The sequence below is a fragment of the Schistocerca piceifrons genome, chromosome 3, assembly GCF_021461385.2.
Source record: "Schistocerca piceifrons isolate TAMUIC-IGC-003096 chromosome 3, iqSchPice1.1, whole genome shotgun sequence".
Classification (NCBI taxonomy): domain Eukaryota; kingdom Metazoa; phylum Arthropoda; class Insecta; order Orthoptera; family Acrididae; genus Schistocerca; species Schistocerca piceifrons.
The window spans coordinates 234,741,356-234,764,986 of record NC_060140.1 but is presented as its reverse complement, the minus strand read 5'-3'; the positions used below and the strand labels follow the sequence as shown (position 1 = coordinate 234,764,986).

General features: G+C 44.9%; 1 protein-coding gene across 1 annotated transcript in view; it reads left to right on the top strand.

Annotated features, from left to right (window-relative positions):
* Positions 1–23,631, top strand: part of LOC124788539 — a 573,870-nt gene that overhangs the window by 50,680 nt on the left and 499,559 nt on the right. Inside the window, exon 4 of the mRNA XM_047255809.1 lies at positions 18,767–18,936. Coding sequence (XP_047111765.1) covers positions 18,767–18,936 — 170 coding nt within the window. The remainder of the gene's footprint in view (positions 1–18,766; positions 18,937–23,631) is intronic.

The window sequence follows — 23,631 nt, the reverse complement described above, 5'->3', positions numbered from 1 at the left end:
ACCTAGTATTGGTATGTCATGTCGTTAGCTTCCTTCCTATTAGCATAAATTTATACAGCTTCCATAAAACCTCAGCTCATGTGACTTCAATGACTTTCTTGTACTAATGTCGTTCGTCGAATTATAGCAGTGAATTTTCTTATCTTAAAAATATAAGGCACTGAGCGTAAGCAAAACAAGCAATAGCGAGTAAATAGACCAGTAAAGAACAGAATGTCAACAAGTGGATGCAGCACAATTCCTACAACGAGGCTCTGCCAAGCGAACAATCTATAATTAATACAGTAATGTGACCTAAACTCTATGTTCATACACAGTATATCAGCATTTCTATATACCAAATTAAAGAGCAGTTATGGCAACAAAACAGAAATGTGTAAATATGTAATCCATGCAAAAAGCAGCAAACATATATCTTACGTAATAAACAAGTCATTAGCATCATATCAGCATAAGCAACAAGTGGATGCAGCACAATTCCTACAACGAGGCTCTGCCAAGCGAACAATCTATAATTAATACAGTAGTGTGACCTAAACTCTATGTTTATACACAGTATATCAGCATTTCTATACACCAAATTAAAGAGCAGTTATGGCAACAAAACAGAAATGTGTAAATATGCAATCCATACAAAAAGCAGCAAACATATATCCTACGTAATAAACAGGTCATTATCATCATATCAGCATACGCAAATAAATGTTCATATGTAATCTTAATAAGTAAACATGAAGGCGCAAGCAGATAAATGACAAAGTACAACATACATACATAATCATAGTCAGCACAATTAATCAGATTACAATTATAATTTAAATAAATAAGCACAGCAGGAACATAATAGAAAAATATGACATCAGTGAAAAAGCATAGCAGCCAAGCGATGCATAATATATACAAGTCACAACCCAGTTCATTAATCAATAATTGTCAAAATCAGTAAATGTATGCAAGCATGTCGCTTCACAAGTAAATTCATAGAACATGAAATTAGCACAAAGTATGAATCACGTAATCGCGAGCAGCAAATTGCGTCTAAAGTACGTACCTAAGTGGAAATATGTTACCTGAAAAATGAACTCAATTAATAGTTACCTTTTTAGTTAATTAGTTTCTTCTTGGAAATTACATTCTTCCTGAAAATTTCTCGATAGCAAGTCGTCTTAACGTCGGACACGCGCAGAATTTACCTGTAGTTCTTAAATATTTTACACAACCGTATCCTGGAAAATACTGAATGTTAATAACAGAATTTATCAAGTCCTTATAGCTTTATACTGAATTTAGTCGGAAAAATTAGACTGAGTATTTGTTTACGGCTGTCAGTGCATTCGCACTGAGCGCTCGATCAGCTGTAGGCGCGTGACGTAGGAAGCTATTGTTCGCGGTCAACGACTGCCTTGTGCGGCGCGCAGACTTGACTGTTGCTTTGAGTATGTGCCGCCGCCAAAACACAGCGCGGTATCCTTGTACTCTCCGCATGTTTACATCTAGCTGTTAGTTTTTCACAAGTAAGTCATTCCACAAAAATTTTAACGTTTGATATATGATGTATTCCTTTAGAGCGTCGTGATTTAAGAGTTTCTACTTCGACAGTGTTATCATGAATAATTTTACGAATTCTATATGGACCGTTATAAAGCAGAAAAAATTTGCGACACAAGCCTTTTCCTTTGTGAGACAGACGGTGGGACTTAATTAATACCTTTTGACCAACTGACAAGATTTTTAAACGACCAGGACGTTTTGCTGATTTCTCTCTTCTTGCAGCCGCAGACGCAATATTTCGTAGAGCCAGGTTGACAACTTCAGAATGCCGCAGTTTCCGTGAAGGCGGAAAAGGAACGATTTCAGAAATGCGATTTGTTGGTACTTTATTTTTTAATATCAATAGAGGCGGTAAAGAAGTTGAGTCATTAGGAAGTTCATTCAGAATGTTTTGAAAAATATGAAGATACTGATCCCAAGTTCTGTGATTCTGATGACAATAAAGACGGCACAATTTATTGATTTCCTTCATCCATCTCTCTGAAGCATTAGATTGAGGGTGAAAAAGTGAAATGAAGATTGGTTTAATTTTACGACGCTGTAGAGTACGAAGCCAAATTTTAGAACGAAACTGTGATCCATTATCTGATATAACCTTATCAACATGACCAACTTCTTTAAGAAAATGTTTGATGGAAGCGTTAGATACTGAACGAGCTGTTGCTTTGCGTAAAGGTGTAAAACACACATATTTTGACGTCAACTCCACTGCTACGAAAATGTACGCAAAACCATTAGTTGAACGAACCACTGGACCGAACAAATCGACTGCAGCCATCTCCTTTAATTTCGCTGGAATGATGGGAAACAACGGTGCTCTGTGAGAAATCGTTGGAGGCTTAGCCATTTGACATAATTTGCATTTGGCAAGAACAGATCGAATACGTTTTTCCATATTACTGAAGTAACAATTTTTCTCGTAATTTATGAAAGCATTTTCGGGAACCAAAGTGTGCATAACTGAGATGCGTATACCAAATCAATTTATTGACCCACTCATCAGGAATACAAACTAACCAAACAAAGTTGTCGACCGAATTTCGTTTAAAAAGAATGTCATTGCGAACTGAATAGCATCTAGTTTCTCTGGATCAGGAAGAATACCTTCTGTAGAAATAATGTGACCGAGAAATTTCATCTGAGAACGACCAAATTCAGATTTTTCCAAGTTCACAGTAATGCCAACTCTTGCAAAGATACGTAACAATGAATCCAAAATTTTGTTGTGCTCACTCCAAGAACGTTTAGCAATAATAATGTCGTCAACATACGAAGTAATGTTGTCACGAAGATAAACAGATAAAATTTCGTTTAAACTACAATGAATGCTGCAATAGGTACAGTAAGTCCAATCGGTAATTTCCAAAGTCACTTTTGGGTAAAACAGTCATATCCGGTTATTGTTCACTTACTCACTAGATAGATTGATAGTCGAAGAGTTGTTTTGACAGATGCAAAGAATAGTAAAAGAGTAGGCAGCGGTCCAGAAAACTAAAAGAGAAATAGCACCACTACAGCTCGGGGCCCTATGCTCGCTACGGCACATATTCACTTAGAGTAGTGAATCCCCTGAGGACATTAATAGCTGCACATAATTTCTAGTTTGTGACCTTGTGGCACATCTGGCGGAAGTGCGTACGTAAATTGAGCTAACCATGCACATGGATGTATGTCATCCTTAGAGTTGCGGAAGATCTTAAATTTCCGGACAGTCAAAAAGTGTTTATAATCAAAGTTTTCGCCTCGTGGCGACAAAGACCTACCGCGTCTGTCCCAGTCCGAATGTCGATTATTGTAAAGTTCGCGCGCCTGGCGCTCTCTTGTTGCCTCTCGTAAATGAAATAAATTACTTTCTTCATACCCCTCTGCTATCTGTGATTCTAAGTTCCTTCTACTGTCCTTTCCTACTATTTCGCCTTCAATTTGTTTGACTTGCTTCCGTAATGCCTCAAATTCCTTTTTCACGCGTTCATTAAATTTTCCCTGATTCTCAACATGCTTATTTATGTTCTGATACTCTTCGGTTTCTGCAAATGGTAATGGGGCTGTATCATCCGAATCTCTGTCCCCATGTAAACTAAGATTTGTCAGTTTATCTGAAATTTCCTCAACTCTTTCCGATAAGTCACCTAATTGTTCTTTCTGTTTATTTACGTCTTCCGTAAGTGTCGCGACTCGGGTTTCAGTATTGTCACATTTGGTAGCTAGCTGTTCATATTGTTGTGTTAGGTTATTTAATCTGTCATTTGGTACGGATTCCTCGATTCTTTCAAATATTTCTTTCTTATCGTTTGCACGTTGTAAATTTAACTCTGAAAATTTTTGTACTATCACGCGATCTCTTTCTTCCTGTTCTCTATCCTGTTCCCTTTGTCTGATTTCTACTGCAATTAATCTATTATTGTGAGAATTCAGAATCGGTTGTACTTCTTCCCTGATTTCTTTCTTTAATTCATCTTTCATATTTTTGAAACATGTCCCTATTCGTGAATCTATCCGTGTTTCCAAAGTTCCCATCTCTGTTTTAAATTCAGATCCTAACCGAGTTTCCATTGTTCCTATCTCTGTTTTAAATTCAGATCGAAACTGCTCCATTATTCCCCTATCTGTTTTTATTTCAGATCCCAAAGTTTCCATTCGTGTTTCCATTGTCCCTATTCTTGATCCCACTGTTTTCAATTCAGATCCAAACCGTGTTTCCATTTTTAATATAGCACTCATCAACTGCCCCATGGTAACTGATTCGAAACTCCTTTCGCCCCTAACATTTTCCGCAAAACCAGTTTCCCTCGTCATAGCTGTAAAGCTATCTGTGTTCGATACTATTTCAGAATCTTCAATTGTTAATCTCGTATCCTGTGAATTTTCTGATTGAGAAAAATTTTGAAATGGTTCCGGACTATTTTCCCGACTTATTACATTGTTTTCAACTCCATTATTCATCATACTGTTTTCCTGTGTTGGCGAGTTCGCCATGTCAACAATTTCGTTATTCTCACTATTCATCATTTTTGCCTTTTTCATTGATCGCGTAATCATTTACAAAATACACAAAAAATTCGTCACTGTTCGAAAATCACACACAATGACTCCTTATCTCCAACAGTACTATTCACACGAGATGTTTCCCTCAAACACGATTAACGAACAATTGAAATAATTGCACAAAATTGTCAAACGCGTATACAAGGCAATAAAAATTAAATTTTGAAAAATACCATTAGAAGAATGCCAATTACCAAATCTACACACTCAATACAGACTACAATCACTAAACTCAAAATTACTACAACAATACTACAGTCTACAATTTTCACAATCAGAAAAATTCCAAGGGACGATCCGAAGCAGCGGTCGCCACGTGCATGGGGGCTTAATTAAATAAATTTGAAAATATTTTTTAGTTTTAGTATGTCTGTCCGATTACGCAGTGTCTCGTAATCGGTTGGCCTTGACTAGTATATTTACGCTATCTGACTGCAAAGAACAATGTAAGAAAATTTCCGTAAACACAGTTAATTAATTAAGTCCCCAGCAACTATAAAACCTACAAAATCCAAGCACAAGAGTAACTGTTCTGTATGTGGGAGTGTGACTCAACGCCCACATCTGGCACGGTTCTTTTCCAACAAGACAAGAATTTTTTAATACCAACCATACTGACGTGACAAAAGAAATTTAGAAAAACTATAATTACGCAAGAAAATCACAATTACACTCTAATCCAAGAACACGAGCCAGATGCTTTGTTGACTGAACCTGTAGTGACACATTATTTCAGATACACAACTAATAAAGGAACATTATAAGTTTTACCTTTATATATATTGACGAAATGCACTCATTACAATAACATCTGCTATCTCTCCCATCAAATAACTGCATAAGACATGGAACTATACTCTTTACTACGACATCTTGCTCCAACTTCACAACAACCACGAGCTCTCGACAAAACTGTCCTCTACGATCTCTTCACAAGCACTGACTGCCATGAACTCTAAACACACACTGACTTCTACAATCTCATAACAAGCACTGTGGAGGCGGCTTAATAGTACTCTTTGGCGCACTCTCTGGCGCAGTGGCACAGTGTAGCCACCTTTCAACAATTTCTATGGCATCAGATTGTGTGATTCAGCGCGTCTTTAGAGTTAAGAGAGAGTGCCTATATATCCATCAGACCAGAATCATACTAGCGCAGCTCTTTAAACATAGCTTTGTCATCTTGGAAAACGCAAATGTCCACAGGATACTCCTGAAAAGGTAGAAGGCAGCCAACACTTCGTCACGGAGAGAGTTAAAATATACATACTGCTGCATGTTCACGGTAATCTGAATGAATGGGTTCAAGTAACTAGGAAAACAGCCTCAGAATGTCACAGATTTCGACCCGCTGGTGCTCTCGACGTCTTGCATAATTTGAAAAGAGGTAAGATCGAGAGTCGTAGGACGACATTGGGTGCCTCCAGTCAGCTACTGTCTGATTTCTGTGCTGTTTGGCCAGTTGTGCCTCCCAGCAAGCAAGAATTGACTGAGGAAATTTAAAATACTGTCTTTCAGAAATTTATTAAACGATTCTCTGCAAATGGGCTCTCACTAAATTTTGAGAAAACACGGAATATGCAATTCAATACAGTAAATGGCGTAACAGCATTGGTAAATACCGGCTTTGATCAGAAGTCTTTTGCTAAGGCAGAATATTCAAAATTTCTCATTGCTGAAAAAATGAACTGGAAGAAACACATCAATGATCTGCTGAAACGTTTAGGTTCGGCTGCTTATCCTAATAGGGTTACTCCAAATTTTGGTGATAAACGTATCAGTAAATTCGCCTAATATGCCCATTTTCTTTCACTGCTTTCATATGGCATCACATTTTTGGATAATTCATCATTAAGAGAAAAGTATTCATTGCAGGAAAGCGTTTAATCAGAATAATAGTGGTAACCCACTCAAAGTCACCTTGCACACATTTTTAAGGAACTCGGGGTATTCACAGTACCTTCGCAACGCATATATACACTTATGAGATTTGTTATTAAAAATCCATTCCAATTCAAAAATAACAGAAAAGTGCACAACAGCAATACTAGAATAAGGGATTATCTTCACTGTTCTGGGTTAAATCTGAGTTTCGCACAGAAAGGGGTGAATTTTGATACCACAAAAACCTTTCGTCATTTACCAAATAGCATTAAAAGTCTGACAGATAGGCAACCAGTATTTAAAAACAAATTAAAAGAATTTCTGAGTGACGACTCTTTCTTCTCAATAGAGGAATTTTTAGATATGGGGCAGGGAGAGGGAGCGGGAGGGGGGGGAGAGAGAGAGAGAGAGAGAGAGAGAGAGAGAGAGAGAGTTTGAGATTATATCGTCTAAGGATAACATATGTTAAACTGACACTTTCTGCGCCATTACGAAATGTCGCATTGATGATCTATGGAAGAAATATTAATGTAACAAAATGTAATGTAACGTGCAGCTTTATGTGCCGTCATGAGCAATAACCGTCTCCGAAGTACCAGACACGAAATGTCCATCGCAGACACTTTCTGCCATAATGTTCGCTCCGAGACTGGCTGAAATGGACCTGCGTTTACAGACGACAGCAATTCCTGTCCGGATTGCCATCGATACGGCGTGACACTCGTCTCTCTTCGCTGTCGGTTAGGTCGTTTTTACAGCCGTTTTTGTTAAACTGAGTTCCACTGCTAAGAGTTGTACATCATTCCTTGTAGACACGTTCGACAGTCTGTGTCCACACACCATCAGTTCTGGCGACTTCATTCACGTTGTGGCCAGGCGAATGTCTAAACACGATTGCTCTTTTCTGGCATTCCGTCACGTCTCCATGTCGACCCACCCAACTACGATTATTCCATACTGCCCAGTCGGCACACACACCACTCTACTAACACGACTTCAGCGGTAGGGAGTCACACGGAGGCCTTACACCAGTTCAATGCCATCTGTACCGCTCGAAAGCGACCAGTGTGCTCGTTTTAAGAGAAATACCAGTATTTTGTCTATTGGGCTTGTTAGTTATACATTGATCAGCCAAAACTTTATGGCAGCTGCCCACCGTAACGTTGGATGCCACTTGGTGGTTTGCGGGCACGTGCAGCGGTAACAAACGTTTGTATTTGATCAGGCACGGACGAGGGATCACCCTATCAAATTGGGAAATCCATTGAGATAAGCGACTTTGATAAAGGGCAGTTTATTATTGCGTAGAGCCTGTGAACGAGTATCTCGAAAACGGCGAAGCTGGTCGAATGTTCACGTGCTACTCTCTTGAGCATCTGCAGACAGAGGTAAAAAGACAGTGAAATTACCACTAGATGCTAAAAGGTTGGATGTCTACGATTCTTAACAAAACGTGTGGTTCGGAGGCTTGTCTGCTCTGTAAAGTAGGATAGATGATGATCTGTGGCATCTCTGCCGTAAGAGCACATGATGGTGCACGCGCAAATGTTTCGGAGCACACCAGTCATCGTACATTGTTGAACATGGAGCTAGGCGGCAGACCACACCTACGTGTTCACATGTCGACCCAACGAGATCATCATTTACGATTGCAATCGACACCGGACCGTCGGGATTCGACCGTCTACCAATGGAAACGTGTCGTCTCTTCAGGAGAAAGACATGTTTGCTACAGTACGTCGATGGTCGTCTCCACAAACGCCGTCATCGAGGTGAAAAGGCGGCTCGAAAAGTCCAACGCGCCACGGACGCAGGCTGGTGGGAGCGATATTATTCTATGGGACACATTCTCCTGCCCTTACGTGGGACCTGTGGTAGTATTCGAAAACACACTGACAGCTGCGAACCACCTGCATTCATTCACGCTTGATGTCTTCCCCGACACCGATGTATCTTTCAGCAGCGTAATTGTCTGTGTCTAGGAGCCAGAACCGTGCAACAGCCGTTTGAGGAACAGTGTAGTGAACTCACGTTGATGTCTCGGCGGCCTAATTCACCTGACGTAAATCCTGTGCAACTCATTTGGGTCGCTATCGGGGGCCATCACCGCAAAGAAGTGGCCCGTTATGTACGTGAATTACACAACCTGTGAATCGTGCCACATACTTCCACAAACCTACCAAACACTTTCGGATCCCTGATTCGCAGAATAAGTAACGTATTTCGTTCCAAGGATGGACAAACAATCCATTACGCAGGAGGTCAATGTTCTGGCTCATCAGTGTATAACAGTTGAGTTTCAGGCTGTCTTATTTATTTTCCTGCAGCAGGAGTAAACAGTACTATGTTTGTTCAAATATTTTTCATGAACTCTCTTTCCTTGTTGGTTTTCCCATAATAATGGCGTTAAACACCCAAAACGGGACGAGGAAACGAAATGAATCTTCACAGCTTGAGAGAGTAGACAGCGCAGTGACCTAGCGGTTCTAGGCTCTTCAGTCCGGAACTGCGCTGCTGCTACGGTCGCAGGTTCGAATCCTGCCTCGGGCATGGATGTGTGTGATGTCCTTAGGTTAGTTAAGTTTAAGTAGTTCGAAGTCTAGGGGCTGATAACCTCAGATGTAAAGTACCATAGTGCTTAGAGCCATTTTTCGAGAGTGTATCTGATGTTATTTCAATGATTACAATAGCGAGTCCAATTTACGGATGTCTTGCCAGTATTATAGTACTTATCAGTATGACACTGCAACTGCTGTGACCTGGATGCATACACTCATTCGGTTGGGAGAGATCATATCGCCTCCTGAGGTTAGTTAGCCCACAAATATTGTAACTGGTCAATGATATCCTGGATACTGGCACTGCGACTGAGTTGAAGTCCTAGCAGGTCACACACATGTTCCATCAGGGACAGATCTCGGGGTCTTACAGGCCACGGGAGTACGTCATCGTCACACAGACGAGTCATAGATATACACGCTATGTGTGTATGATCATTGTTCTCTCGGAAAATTACACCGCGATACTTCGGCGTGAAAGGTAACACATGAGGACTTAGGATTTCCGTATCGTATTTCCGTGTCGTTCCAGAGTGTCCTCATATTTCACTAAATAACTACCAGCCGTGACGTGAAGTTATACACGATGTCTCATCAGTCCATGACGCTAGAAGTAATACAACTGTGCCTCTCTAAAACGCTGCAAGAAGGAACATCTCCACAGTTCTCCACCACACTTACCAAATATGGTCATCCGGTGTAGTGCAGAACTGCCATCCGTCACTGAACACAGTGCGACTGCATTTGTCAGCATTCCATGCTTCCCGGTCACGGCACCATTGCAAACGCAGACCTTTATGTTAGTGTGTGGCAGCCCACACGGTAATTTAGTCCAGCTGCTGTTAGTCTCCAACCATTGGTACAGGATGACACTTAATATCGGCCGACCGGTGTGGCCGAGCGGTTCTAGGCGCTTCAGTTTGGAACCACGCGGCTGCTACGGTCGCAGGTTCGAATGGCTCGTTCAAATGGCTCTGAGCACTATGCGACTTTTCTGAGGTCATTAGTCGCCTAGAACTTAGAACTAATTAAACCTAACTAACCTAAGGACATCACACACATCCATGCCCGAGGCAGGATTCGAACCTGTGACCGTAGCGGTCGCTCGGCTCCAGACTGTAGCGCCTAGAACCGCCCGGCCACTCCGGCCGGTTGCAGGTTCGAATCCTGGCTAGGGCATGGATATGTGTGATATCCTTATGAAGTATTCCTACGTCTAGGGGACTGATGGCTTCAGATGTTTAGTGCCATAGTGCTTAGAGCCATTTGAACCATTTTTGAACAGAATGTTGCAGCGACTCCACAACTCGTTCTCAGATGACAGTTGCAGTCCAATATCTGGCTATTGTCATATCTGAATGCCCCAAAAATTAAACGATTCGACCAGCCGGCCAAATGGAAACCCTCAATGAGGCCATTTTCTAACTCTGTCAGTTTCTGATAACGCTGTCTCACACGAGTACGCAGCATATCCGTGTCCTTCACAGTGATCACTCAGCATCCGACGCTGTTCACGCTCCTTATATAGCCTACCAGACCTTTTAACAAAAGTGAACATGAGCAACACCAATGCTCCTAGGTGGCCTTTCTACAATTCAGAGTGAGTTGCAGCTCTATAATCATTTCCATTCCTGGCGATGGTTACATTGACATCCGACCATGTCTTCTGGCGCTTCACTTTTTTTTCAGGCAGTATATGTATCAGGCACTGTGTGTAACGGTTCTCGTAATCTTCATATTCATTGACTAGATGGCAGTGCTTAGTCGGCGTTAACGTTCTATTCGTTCAAATCAAGCAGTTGGCCTTTGGCTGTGCTGCGGTGAGGAGGAGCTGTTTGTGTTCCTGCCGCGGAGCGAGCGCTCGTGTTGTTTACATCGTAGTCGGCCGTTTCGCACGTGCCGTACTTAGCATATAGATCACTATGGCGCACCTATACAGAAAATCGACGCTCAAATTTACGATCCGCAACGAATTTGCACGGCCCAAAGCACTCGAAGTCGAACGATTTCTACGAGAAGAAGTTAAAATCCCGGCGACTGACATTCTCGGCATTCACTTGTCCATTGTGAGTAGTATCGTATATGTCAAGATCATCAACGACGCAACATGTGAACGGATCCTTCAGGACACGAAACAGGACCTCCGTTTCTGCCATGCTGGTGGCAATGTGGGGACTGTGTACGTCGATTATTCTGGCATGGGACTTCGCACGATCAGAATTTTCGAACTTCCTTTCGAACTACCGGTGAAGGACGTCGTGACAGCGCTGCGCCCCTACGGCACGGTCCATGATCATATTCCGGAAAAATGGTCGCAATTCCAGACATATCCTGTGCTGAAGGGAGTCCGCCAGGTCCGAATAGAACTTAAAAGACATGTACCTTCGTATCTGAATATCGGTGGCTGCTGTGCCATCGTCATCTACGATGGGCAACCGAAGACCTGCTCTGGTTGTGGGAAGGAGGGACACCTCAGATCAGAATGTATCCAACGTTGAATCACTCAACTGCCGCCGGCTGATGCGGACCCGCCATCGCAGCCGACGCTGCTTCCCGTGACTTATGCAGCAGCCCTCACGACAGCTACCACTTCACCACGATAGCCGACATCCACTGTTGGGTCGCGGCTCCATCCTCCAATACAGGGCGATGATGACACACCCGTTCCACAAGCTACGGATTCAACTCCGATGCCGCCGCCCCCGTCGACGGATAACAACATACATGACGATAGCATGGCCGTAGACTCGCTTATTGTGCCCACGGCTGCCTTTGTGCCGGAACGTCGTGAATCTTTGCCATCGTCTGACACAGAAGGACACACCAGGAAGCAACGCTCTCCGAAGCGACGGAAGCGGAGGCGAAGAGCAACTTTCGAACGGGATGCGACACAGCCTCCAGAGGACGACGACTTCAGCTTCAATGACGACGCTACCACAGAGGCAGCCGCCATTTGCTGCAGTGTGGCACCACCGAACGGAACTGAGGACAAACCACATATATCTACAGTGGAAAAATCGGATGCCGATATGCAGGACAGGTGCTGCCCACCACCTTCTGGAGTGCAAGCACCCATGCCGTGTCCTGAGGAAGCTAGGGAAGCCGATCTTGCTTTGAGTTCCCCGACCTGGGCGGATGACCACGACGACGACGGAACCATGCAAGTTACGCCAACAGGGCCCACGCCATTGGCGTCGGCTCTCTAGAAGGGGCTGCAGGTGAGGTTTGGGGGGATGCGGACGTGTCAATACAGTCAGAAGCGTCATAGGTAATTCCAGTCTTAATGGATAACTTAGCACCTGCGGTTCGGCAACAAGTTTATCGTATCGCCACGCTTAACTTCAACAAGATACGAACGGCAGTGAAGATTCAGTTGCTGCTTGAGATGCTTCGTTCTTCGGATGTTGATATTGCCCTGTTGCAAGAAGTGTATATAGCGGCCCTCCCCGTTTTCTACGGTTATGTGACATATATGTCACCGGCGGACCGGAATGGCAGCGGTACGGCAATACTAGTGCGCGACGGAATTGCCATCGAAGAAGTGACTTACCTTCCGTCAGGAAGGGGGCTGGCGATCACAGCACTGGGCACGCGCATCATTAACATCTACGCTCCATCAGGAACTGACCAACGCCGCGAACGATCGCTGTTCTACTCGGAGGATATCGCCCCCCTCTTTATCAGCCGCTTCGATCAATATATCTTCGGCGGCGACTTTAACTGTGTGCTCCACCCCAAAGACCAAGTCCCACATTTCTCGACTTTTCAAGAACTTCGGCTCCTGGTTCGAGATCTGCTTCTCACCGACACGTGGGAGACACTGCACGGTGACCGTCCCGGGCCGACATACCTTACTAGTCACTCACCCAGTCGCCTAGACCGCATTTATGTCTCACGAGCTCTAGCGCCAGGAGTACTGGACGCCGAACGTTGGCCGCTTGCCTTCTCCGATCATAGCGTTTTCATATGCACACTCAATCTACAACAGCAGCGGATAAGGCGCAGCCGAGGACCCTGGAAGCTGAATGTGGCACATCTTCAGGCCCCGGAATGCCGTCAGATTATCGCCAACACATGGCTGGATTGCGAACGTCGTCTTCCCCGATACCCTTCGACTCTAGCATGGTGGGTGGACTGTGCAAAACCAGCGTTTCGGCGTGTGCTAACACAATTCGGAGAACATATCGCAGTTTGGCATCGTCACACATTGGACTTTTATTACACGATGCTTCGCGAATTCGACAGCCAACGACCATCTCCAAACCGACAAATGGAAAGCCGCCGATTTAAAGGTAAAATATTGTTTCTTACGGGGAAACGTCTGGAGGGGGTCGTAGTGCGATCGCGACGTCAAGACCGAGCGGAAGGAGAAAACCCGTCTATGCATCACATCGTGGTCGATAGCCGCCGACGCCGACAGCAGCTGATCACGGACCTCGTATTGCCAGGTGGTAAGGTCGTAATGACTCAGGCGGCGGTTACAGAGGCCTTTACAGATCACTATCGCCGGTTTTACGACGAGGTGAATACAGAGGACGAGGAAGCGGGCGATCGCGACATACTGCAGCACGTGTCGCACACCCTCGACAATGCAGCAGCGGCGACGCTGTTAGGTGGAATTACACGGGACGACATCGAGGACGCGCTTAACAAGGGAGCACTCAACAAATCTCCTGGGCTAGACGGACTGCCGCTCGAGTTTTATCGGACTTTCCGCGATCTAATGATGCCCCGATGGATCATCATGTACCAAGAACTGATGACCCCCGGTTCCCACGTGCCACCTGCATTCGTGGAAGGTCTCCTTGTACCGATACACAAGCCTTCCAGAGGTCAGACGGTCGAGGACTACAGGCCAATTACAATGCTCAACTCGGACTATAAAATCTTCGCCCGACTACTCGCCAGCCGCATAAAGAAGGTTCTGCCCCTACTTCTGTCAATGGAGCAGACGACACAGGGCGGAGTGACCAACATGCAAACGGCAACCAGCGAATGCAGGGATTTAATAGCCATCACCACATCCTGTCGCCTTCGAGCTACTCTGATCTCCATTGATTTCGACCACGCCTTCGACAGAGTTCACCACAAGTTCCTTCTGTCAGTTATGGCCCGCATGGGCTTCACGCCTGACTTTCTCATCTTTCAGCGCCTTTTCCGTGGAGCTGCATCCCGTGTACTGGTGAATGGACGGATTGCGGGTCCCTTTCCGATCCGACGGTCAGTTCGCCAAGGATGCCCACTCTCCATGATCCATTACGCGATCGCACTCGAACCACTTGTTGGAGGGTTGAAAAACAGGCTCTCGGGCATGTCATTGAGGGATCACACCTTTCACTGCAAGATATATGCTGATTACCTTCTATTACTTGTCCGATCTGGTGACGAGGTACGCTCGGTGATACAATGGATGTTGCCAAGTCGGCAGCGATGCCCATTGGGAGAGGTCTACAGGAGGACGCTTTAGCCCCACTCCCACTAGTTAACAAGATCCGGTTCTTGGACATAACATTTACACAGGATGTGCGCCGCACGGCTGCCATGAACTATGCACGATTACTACATGCAATACGCACAGAAGTTCGCCGGAACTTACTTCGACGGATGGACCTCCTACAGCGTGTGGAATACCTCAACCTTCACGTGGCCACTAAGATGATCCACATGGCCCAGGTCCTACCGATATCGACAGCGATGGCACACAGACTGCAAGCAGCGTTTGGATATTACCTTACCGCCGGACACCTATTTAAAGTACGCTACGAAACACTCACCCTCCCTCCGCGTGATGGCGGACTGGGACTTCTAAATGTACGAGCGATAGCTACAGCGTCGTACTTGTGCACAGTGATGAAATTGTGGACCCACAAAGATGCTTCCCTTACGGGACGTCTGTTAGAGGAATTGCTGCCGGCGTCTCTTCTAGCACCTGTCACGGTTGCGCACATTACACTCTCACTCTCGCACCTCTCGGCATTTATTCTTGAGTATAGTTACGTGCACACAGACCTTCCCCACACTCGCACTCCCAAGGCGAGAGACGTTTACAGACTGCTGCTAAGGTCCATACCTCGGAATGTGATTGAGAGGAAGAGCCCTACGACCCTATGGCTGGCAGTGTGGAGAGCGGTCCAGAAGCCGTTCCTCCCCACGCGGGTACGAGCCGCGTGGTACCAGGTGGTGAACGGGAAGGTTGTAACACGACAAAGGCTGCACGCTATTGGGATGACGGATTCCCCCCTTTGCCCACGTTGCCACCTCGTGGTTACTGACGAACACCGCTTAACATGTGGATCGGCGTTAGAGGTATGGCTGCTAGTGCAGAAGATCCTCGCCTGCTACCTACGTATCGCGCCTCGCGCAATTGTGCCACGGCTCCTCCTTTGTCCAGAGGATACTTATTTCCCACCTGCGAAGACTCACGCTCTCACATGGTTTAAAGGCATGTCCATATATTACCTCTTTCGAGATGATGAGAAGATGGTGCTGGATTACTGGCAATTTCTCCAGGACAGTCATAGCACACTTGAGGGTACACTATTTGCGCAGTGTCTTCGTTAACCCCCCTTACAGTTGGGGAGTACTGGGCAGAGGATGACCGCCTTCATGGGGCTCCACACGCTGCGAAATGTTGTACCAATTTGGAACATGGGATCTGTACGCAGATGGGCCATGCACATGGAATGGCGTGCGGGATTTGGTTACATTTTTCTTTCTTTATTATCTATCATCACACAATTAGTTTCAAATTCTATTTCATAATTTAGAAGGAACTCTTGTTCTGTTGTTGCTATGGATGTACATTCTAATTTTGTTTGTCGTAACTGAAAGACGCCTTTTTTCATATATATAAAACTGTTGGCAGAGAAAATAATTTACAATTAAAAAAATCAAACAAAACAAAAAAATAAAAAAATAAAAATATCTGAGGGCGTGGTAACAGTTTTACTTTTTTTCAGAAGACGCCAAAAATTACTGTCTTTAAAATTTGTCGTAAAGCAGGATTTGTAATAGAACTGAATATTTCGTAATATCTTTCTCTATTTAACTTTGATTGGTTAATCAATGAATGAATACGATAATCTTTAAGCAAGTCCCGTCCAAATTAATTTTGCGCTTTTGCAAGTAAGCTAAATTCACGTGAAAAGTTATTTTTGTGAGTTATAAGTCAATGTTCATTAATTCTGGCAGTCAAAGATCCTATGCCTATGTTAATTTTTGGTTAGATTTTATTAAAAAATGACGATTGCTCCATTGGGCAGCGTAAAGTAGCAATCGAAAGTAATTGAAGTTCTCACAGTTTAAGCTTTGAATTAACTTCTGTCCATTGTAACTCCCTATCACACTTCACTGAATTAAGGTGGTTTTCCATCTACCTCGGCGAATGCGGGCTAGTTCCCCTAATTCCGCCTCAGTTGCACTGTGTCGTCGATGGCTGCGGAAACACAGTTTCACGTAAGCGTACAAAAAAAAAAAAAAAAAAAAAAAATGGCTCTGAGCACTATGGGACTTAACTTCTGAGGTCATCAGTCCCCTAGAACTTAGAACTACTTAAACCTAACTAACCTAAGGACATCACACACATCCATGCCCGTGGCAGGATTCGAACCTGCGACCGTAGCGGTCGCGTGGTTCCAGACTGTAGCGCCTAGAACCGCTCGGCCACCCGGGCCGGCACGTAAGCGTACACCATAATTATTCTACCACGCGCAGTGGTTAGCACTCTCGACTTGCATTCGGGAGGAAGACGGTTCATTCCCGTGTCCGGTCATCCAGATTTAGGTTTTCCGTGATTTCCCTAAATCTATTCAGGCAAATGCCGCGATGGTTCCTTTGGAAAGAGCACGGCCGACTTCCTTACTCAACCTTCCCTAATCCGATGAGACCGATGACCTCACAGTTTTGTCTCTTCCCCCAAAACAATCCAACTCTACCACGCAACCATTTGGGGTTACATCCGCCTGGTGTGAATCTTTCCCGGGCAGGTCCACTTGAGGCCGAACCGCGCAATAACCCTGGATTCGGTGTGTGGCGGCAGTGGAGTGGGGGGACTTCTGTGGCCTGTTGTGGGGTTGTGTACAACGGAGGGCTACGGCCGGACCGAGCCTCCGTCGTTTTTAGGTCCCCGGTTTCATACATACATACACTACTTACACTTTTGAAATGGTTGTTCTTAAATAATTCATAATTATAAAAAATAGTAACGAAATTACACTACTGGCCGTTAAAATTGCTACACCAAGAAGAAATGTAGATGATAAACGGGTATTCATTGGACAAACATATTGTACTAGAATTGACATGTGATTGCATTTTCACGCAATTTGGGTGCATAGATTCTGAGAAATCAGTACCCAGAACAACCACCCCTGGCCGTAATAACGGCCTTGATACGCCTGGGCATTAAGTCAAACAGGGCTCGCATGGCGTGTACAGGTACAGCTGCCCATGCAGCTTCAACACGATTCCACAGTCCATCAAGAGTAGTGACTGGCGTATTGTGATGAGCCAATTGCTCGGCCACCATTGACCAGACGTTCTCAATTGGTGAGAGATCTGGAGAATGTGCTAACCAGGGTAGCAGTCGAACATTTTCTGTATCCAGAAAGGCCCGTACAGGACCTGCAACGTGGGGTCGTGTATTACCCTGCTGAAATGTAGGGTTTCGCAGGGATCGAGTGAAGGGTAGAGCCACAGGTAGTAACACGTCTGAAATGTAACGTTCACTGTTCAAAGTGCCGTCAATGTGAACAAGAGGTGACCGAGACGTGTAACCGATGGCACCCCATACCATCAGGCCGGGTGATACGCCAGTATGGCGATGACGAATACACCCTTCCAATGTGCGTTCACCACGCTGTTGCCAAACATGTATGCGACCATCATGATGCTGTAAAAAGAACCTGGATTCATCCGATAAAATGACGTTTTGCCATTCGTGTACCCAGGTTCGTCGTTGAGTACACCATCGCAGGCGCTCCTGTGTGTGATGCAGCGTCAAGGGTAACCGCAGCCACGGTCTCCGAGCTGATAGTCCATGCTGCTGCAAACGTCCTCGAACTGTTCGTGCAGATGATTGTTGTCATGCAACCGTCCCCATCTGTTGACTCAGGGATCGAGACGTGGCTGCACGATCCGTTAGAGCCGTGCGGATAAGATGCCTGTCATCTCGACTGATAGTGATACGAGGCCGTTGGGATCCAGCATGGCGTTCCGTATTACACTCCCGAACCCACCGATTCCATATTCTGCTAACAGTCATTGGATCTCGACCAACCCGAGCAACAATGTCGCGATACGATAAACCGCAATCGCGATAGGCTACAATCCGACCTTTATCAAAGTCGCAAACGTGATGGTACGCATTTCTCCTCCTTACACGAGACATCACAACAACGTTTCACCAGGCAACGCCGGTGAAGTGGTGTTTGTGTATGAGAAATCGGTTGGCAACTTTCCTTATGTCAGCACGTTGCAGGTGTCGCCACCGGCGCCAGACTTGTGTGCATGCTCTGAAAAGCTAATCATTTGCATAACAGATCATCTTCTTCCTGTTGGTTAAATTTCGCGTCTCTAGCACGTCATCTTCGTGGTGAAGCAATTTTAATGGCCAGTAGTGTATTTAAAATCTTGGCTTATGGTTGTATAAGATTGGCCTCATGTGCAGAAGCACACTAGGTAGTGTTCGCAAGTAACGGCAGCGTGTCCGTGTTGTGTGGTGCCGGCAGACTGGTTCCCGCAGCAGCCCAACGACGACGCGCTGGCCGAGCAGAACTGCGTGGAGGTGCGGCGCTCGCTGGCCGGCCACCGCGACCGATCCTTCCGCTGGAACGACCGCTCCTGCGCCGTGCGCAACGCCTTTGTCTGCCAGCGCCGGCGTGACACTCCCAAGCAGCAGGTAAGTAGAGCTCCGTACCAGCGCAGACTGTCTGCTCGAGGGCGTGAGCGCCTGTGGTGACCGGCTTCGTGATCTGCTGCTATAAACCCACGAACTCATTTAATGAATGGGAAGTGATATCAAGGGCTCTCCAAACAAGTACTGTTATAGGCCTGTTGCTGGTGATCTATATCAGTGGTTCCCAACAGGGGGGTGGGAGTGGGGGGAAGGTCATGAAGATTTGTTGGTGGACGGGGAAGATGCGGGTAAACGTCTCTTGAGAAAGCAGAATTATTCAGTCGGACAAGGCATAATTTTGTACAGGGTGTTTCCGTAAGAGCGTGCAAAAATTTATCGGAACATAGAGGATGCTCCACTGAACAACTTGAGGTAGGGAACCTGCGGTCGGAGAGGCCAGCTTAAGGAGATAACAGGAATTTGCATTAGTTATGTAAATGGGCTGGGAAAAAGAAAACATTAAATAATATATCACTCACGTTAAACATAATCTTGAACAGCACGAAGTCTCGTAGTCTCGGCAATGCTGACTTACCTTACAGGCTGTAAAGGCATACAAAGAATTATAAATGCCGCGCGGGATTAGCCGATCGGTCTAGCCGGCACGGTAGCTCAGCGTGTTCGGTCAGAGGGTTAACAGCCCTCTGTAATAAAAAAACTGAGCTAAACGATCAACAACGAACTTAAACGGATGTCTTACGACGTCCGCCCCGAACAGATGCAACGAACAAAAGTGAACAAAATGAGATTTTAAAAAAATAAAAAATAAAAAAAAGCGGTCTCAGGCGCTGCAGTCATGAACTGTGCGGCTGGTCCCGGCGGAGGTTCGAGTCCTCCCTCGGGCATGGGTGTGTGTGTTGGTCCTTAGGGTAATTTAAGTTAAGTAGTGTGTAAGCTTAGGGACTGATGACCTTAGCAGTTAAGTCTCATAAGATTCCACACACACCTGAACATTTTTTGAACATGTAAGTGGACTGCTTCTATGTTTTAGCGCTGTCTAGCGCTTTGCATTGGATTTCTGACTGCTCTTTCTTTTTAAGAGACACTGTGGCTGATCGGACTCGTTGTTGGAAGTTAATCGCCAGTACTGTTGGGCAGTTGGAAGTTAGTCGCCAGCAGTGATGGAAGTACTGTTGGGCAGTTGGAGGTGAACTGCCAGCAGTGATGGATGTTAGATGTGAGGAATTAGCATTGATGGAGGGTAGAGGCCTGAGGTCTTAGCGTAGGCTAACCATCTGTACATGTTCGAATTGGAGATTTAATATTATTCAGCCGGCCGGAGTGGCCGTGCGGTTCTAGGCGCTACAGTCTGGAGCCGAGCGACCGCTACGGTCGCAGGTTCGAATCCTGCCTCGGGCATGGATCTGTGTGATGTCCTTAGGTTAGTTGGGTTTAATTAGTTCTAAGTTCTAGGCGACTGATGACCTCAGAAGTTAAGTAGCATAGTGCTCATATCCATTTGAACCAATATTATTCATGATTATATACCTTTGTACTAGATGTCAATGACGATTTATATTCTTGTCTGAACTGGATGTCACATTATTAAGGTAAAAAAATACATTATTTGGTTTGCAAAAAACTCTTTCCTTTCGTAACCATATTCCTATTAGTTCAGATGGTTCAAATGGCACAGAGCACTATGCGACTTAACTTCTAAGGTCATCAGTCGCCTAGAACTTAGAACTAATTAAACCTAACTTACCTAAGGACATCACACACATCCATCCGCGATGCAGGTTTCGAACCTGCGACCGTAGCGGTCACGCGGTTCCAAACTGTAGCGCCTACAACCGCACGGCCACTGCGGCCGCTCTTCCTAATAGTAGTTAGTGACTTTTAGAATCTTTTATTTAGCTGGCAGTATTGACGCTCGCTTTCTTGCAATAGTTCGCGTAATGAAGATTTTAGTGAGGTAAGTGCTTAATGAAATGAATAGGTTATTGTTAAGATTTCTTTTTAGTCAGGGCCATTCTTTTGAATAAGTTATTTGAAGTCAGGTTGTAATTTTTTTGAGTAGTCGGATTGCGTTGCGCTAGAATATTGCGCGTCAGTGTTGACATGATAAGAAAAAGTGAAGAGAAAGTAGGCTCAGTTCGTTCAGTTTTACTCAGCTGTTTCAGAATCAAATAACGTAGAAGTTTCATCTTCTCAGTCATTCTGCAATTTAAGTACAGACACACTCATTTAAATAAAGACGTTTCAGTTACAGTTAACTTCAAATACCATCATTGACACAATGAACGTATCATTTGCTCTGTATCTTACAAGATGTGCTGAAAGTGACAGCCATCAACCTCAATGATAGTATGACGTCGGCAAACAAGATTCTGACACATCCTGACAAATATCCCTGGGTTGTTTCGTACAACAGCACAGGCAGCTACAATTCTGCCAACTAATTCCAATATCCATTGGGGTCTCATACACAAGGGACTTTATACATCACCAAAGGAAATAATCAAGGTGACTCACGTTGGGTGACCTCGTAGGCTGTGGAATGGGATCTCCCCTTCCAATCCAGCGACCAGGAAATACTTCCTAGTAATCAGGTTCGCCCTCCTGGTTTCTTTGCAGGAAACAAACAATGTACATGTAAATAAACAGCACAGTACTTGTAAACTTACCGAGCGAGGTGGCGCAGTGGTTAGCACACTGGACTAGCATTCGGGAGGACGACGGTTCAATCCCTTCTCCGGCCATCCTGATTTAGGTTTCCCGTGATTTCCCTAAATCATTTCAGGCAAATGCCGGGATGGTTCCTTTCAAAGGTCACGACCGATTTCCTTCCCCGTCCTTCGCTAACCCGAGCTTGCGCTCCGTCTCTAATGACCTCATTGTCGACGGGACGTTAAACACTAATCTCCTCCTCCTCCTACTTGTAAAGTTGTGCGCATGTTAGTTATAAATAAACTGGAAAATATTACTTATAGACACAGCGGTAGTCAAGTTTACCTCCATATCTCCTTAAGCTAGTTTCTCCGACCACAGGTTCCCAATAAAGCATTCTCCTGTTACATTTTTGCACGCTCTTACGGAAACATCATGTGTATATATGACATGGCCGAAAGAACAGACACCATGTTGATCCAGCAGCCACTACGAACTAAGACACAAAGAAATTACAGACACTGGCTGCGAGTGGGCATTGATTTAAATCAATGGGGAAATTTGTGCCGGACCGAGATGCCAACTTGGGTCTCCGGCTCACTACGTGGATGCTATTTGCATTTTGCTCGTTGTATTTGGTCGTACTGGACGTCACATGACATCCGTTGAAGTTCGTTCTTGACCCCTTCACTCAGTTTTTTTAAATTATTATTATTACAGAGACCAGCGAGCTCTGTGACCGGATACGCTGAGCTACCGTGCCAGTAGAGCCATCCGGCCACAATGGTCATCGCAACTTCACGGACTATCCTAGCACGCCTCCTGTTGGCCCCAAATTCTCAGCTTATCCACACACTACTAATATAGTGGTCCTTGCCCTTATCCTCATTATTCGCAGCATTTCGCAGGTTCTGTAAGGGGACGACTAATAGTCTCTTCGGTGCGGATGTACATCAGGTTCGGACTGTTACGGGAATCGGCGAGATGCCACAAGTAAAGAGGATAAAGGGCAAGGGGCACCACATTAGTAATATTTGGCTGAGTTGATAGTTCGCGTCTGAAAGGAGGGAGGGGGGGGGGGCGTGCTAGGGTAGTCCGAACAGTTGCGATGACCACTGTGTCCGGATGGCTCAAGCAGTCAGTCTCTAGGTAGGTCATTGAACCCTTAAGTACGCGCCACTGATCAAGCCTGCATGGTAGCTCAGCGTGTTCGGTCAGAGGGCTGGCTGCCCTCTGTAATTAAAAAAAAAAAAAGTGTGAAGTATTCAACGACGAACTTAAAGGGCTGTCATGTGATGGCTGTTCAGACAAAACGGCTAGAGCAATTACGACCAAAATGAAAGAAAATAATACGGCGCAATTTTCAACTTCTCCACTGTTTTAAATCAATGTTCTCTCGCAGCCAATGTCTGTAATTCCTTTGTGTCTTTCACCAAGTTATTTCTGACACGAAACATTCTTCAGTCTGTGATCTGCATTCTTTATTTAGCATTACGCCTGTTGTGCTCTGTAGAATTAATAGTATTTTTATTGGTATAGTACAGTAAGTGAAAATGTCTGCTAGAAGAATACTGTACAGTGAATAACATATTAAGATTCATGTTCGACGAGCAGTGCAAATCTAGCGATATCATGTAGATCTCATAATTAAATTTTCCCCAATACATTTAAGTCATAATTATGGAAGCAGAAGAAATGAATTAAAATTTGTGCCATGGCTGTGACTTGGACCCCGCGTCTTCTTGCTTACTATGCACAAAAGCTGACCGTAGTACTGCGTTGGTTTAATGGTCAGCATTTCTACCTAGCAAGCAAGAAGGCCATGGTTCAAGTCCCAGCTGTAGCACAAATTTTAATTCATTTCTGCAGCTTCCATCATTATCCTAGCAAGATCACCCTTCACAAATGGCTCTGAGCACCATGCGACTTAACTTCTGAGGTCATCAGTCGCCTAGAACTTAGAACTAATTAAACCTAACTAACCTAAGGACATCACACACATCCATGCCCGAGGCAGGATTCGAACCTGCGACCGTAGCGGACGCTCGGTTCCAGACTGTAGCGCCTAGAACCGCACGGCCACTCCGG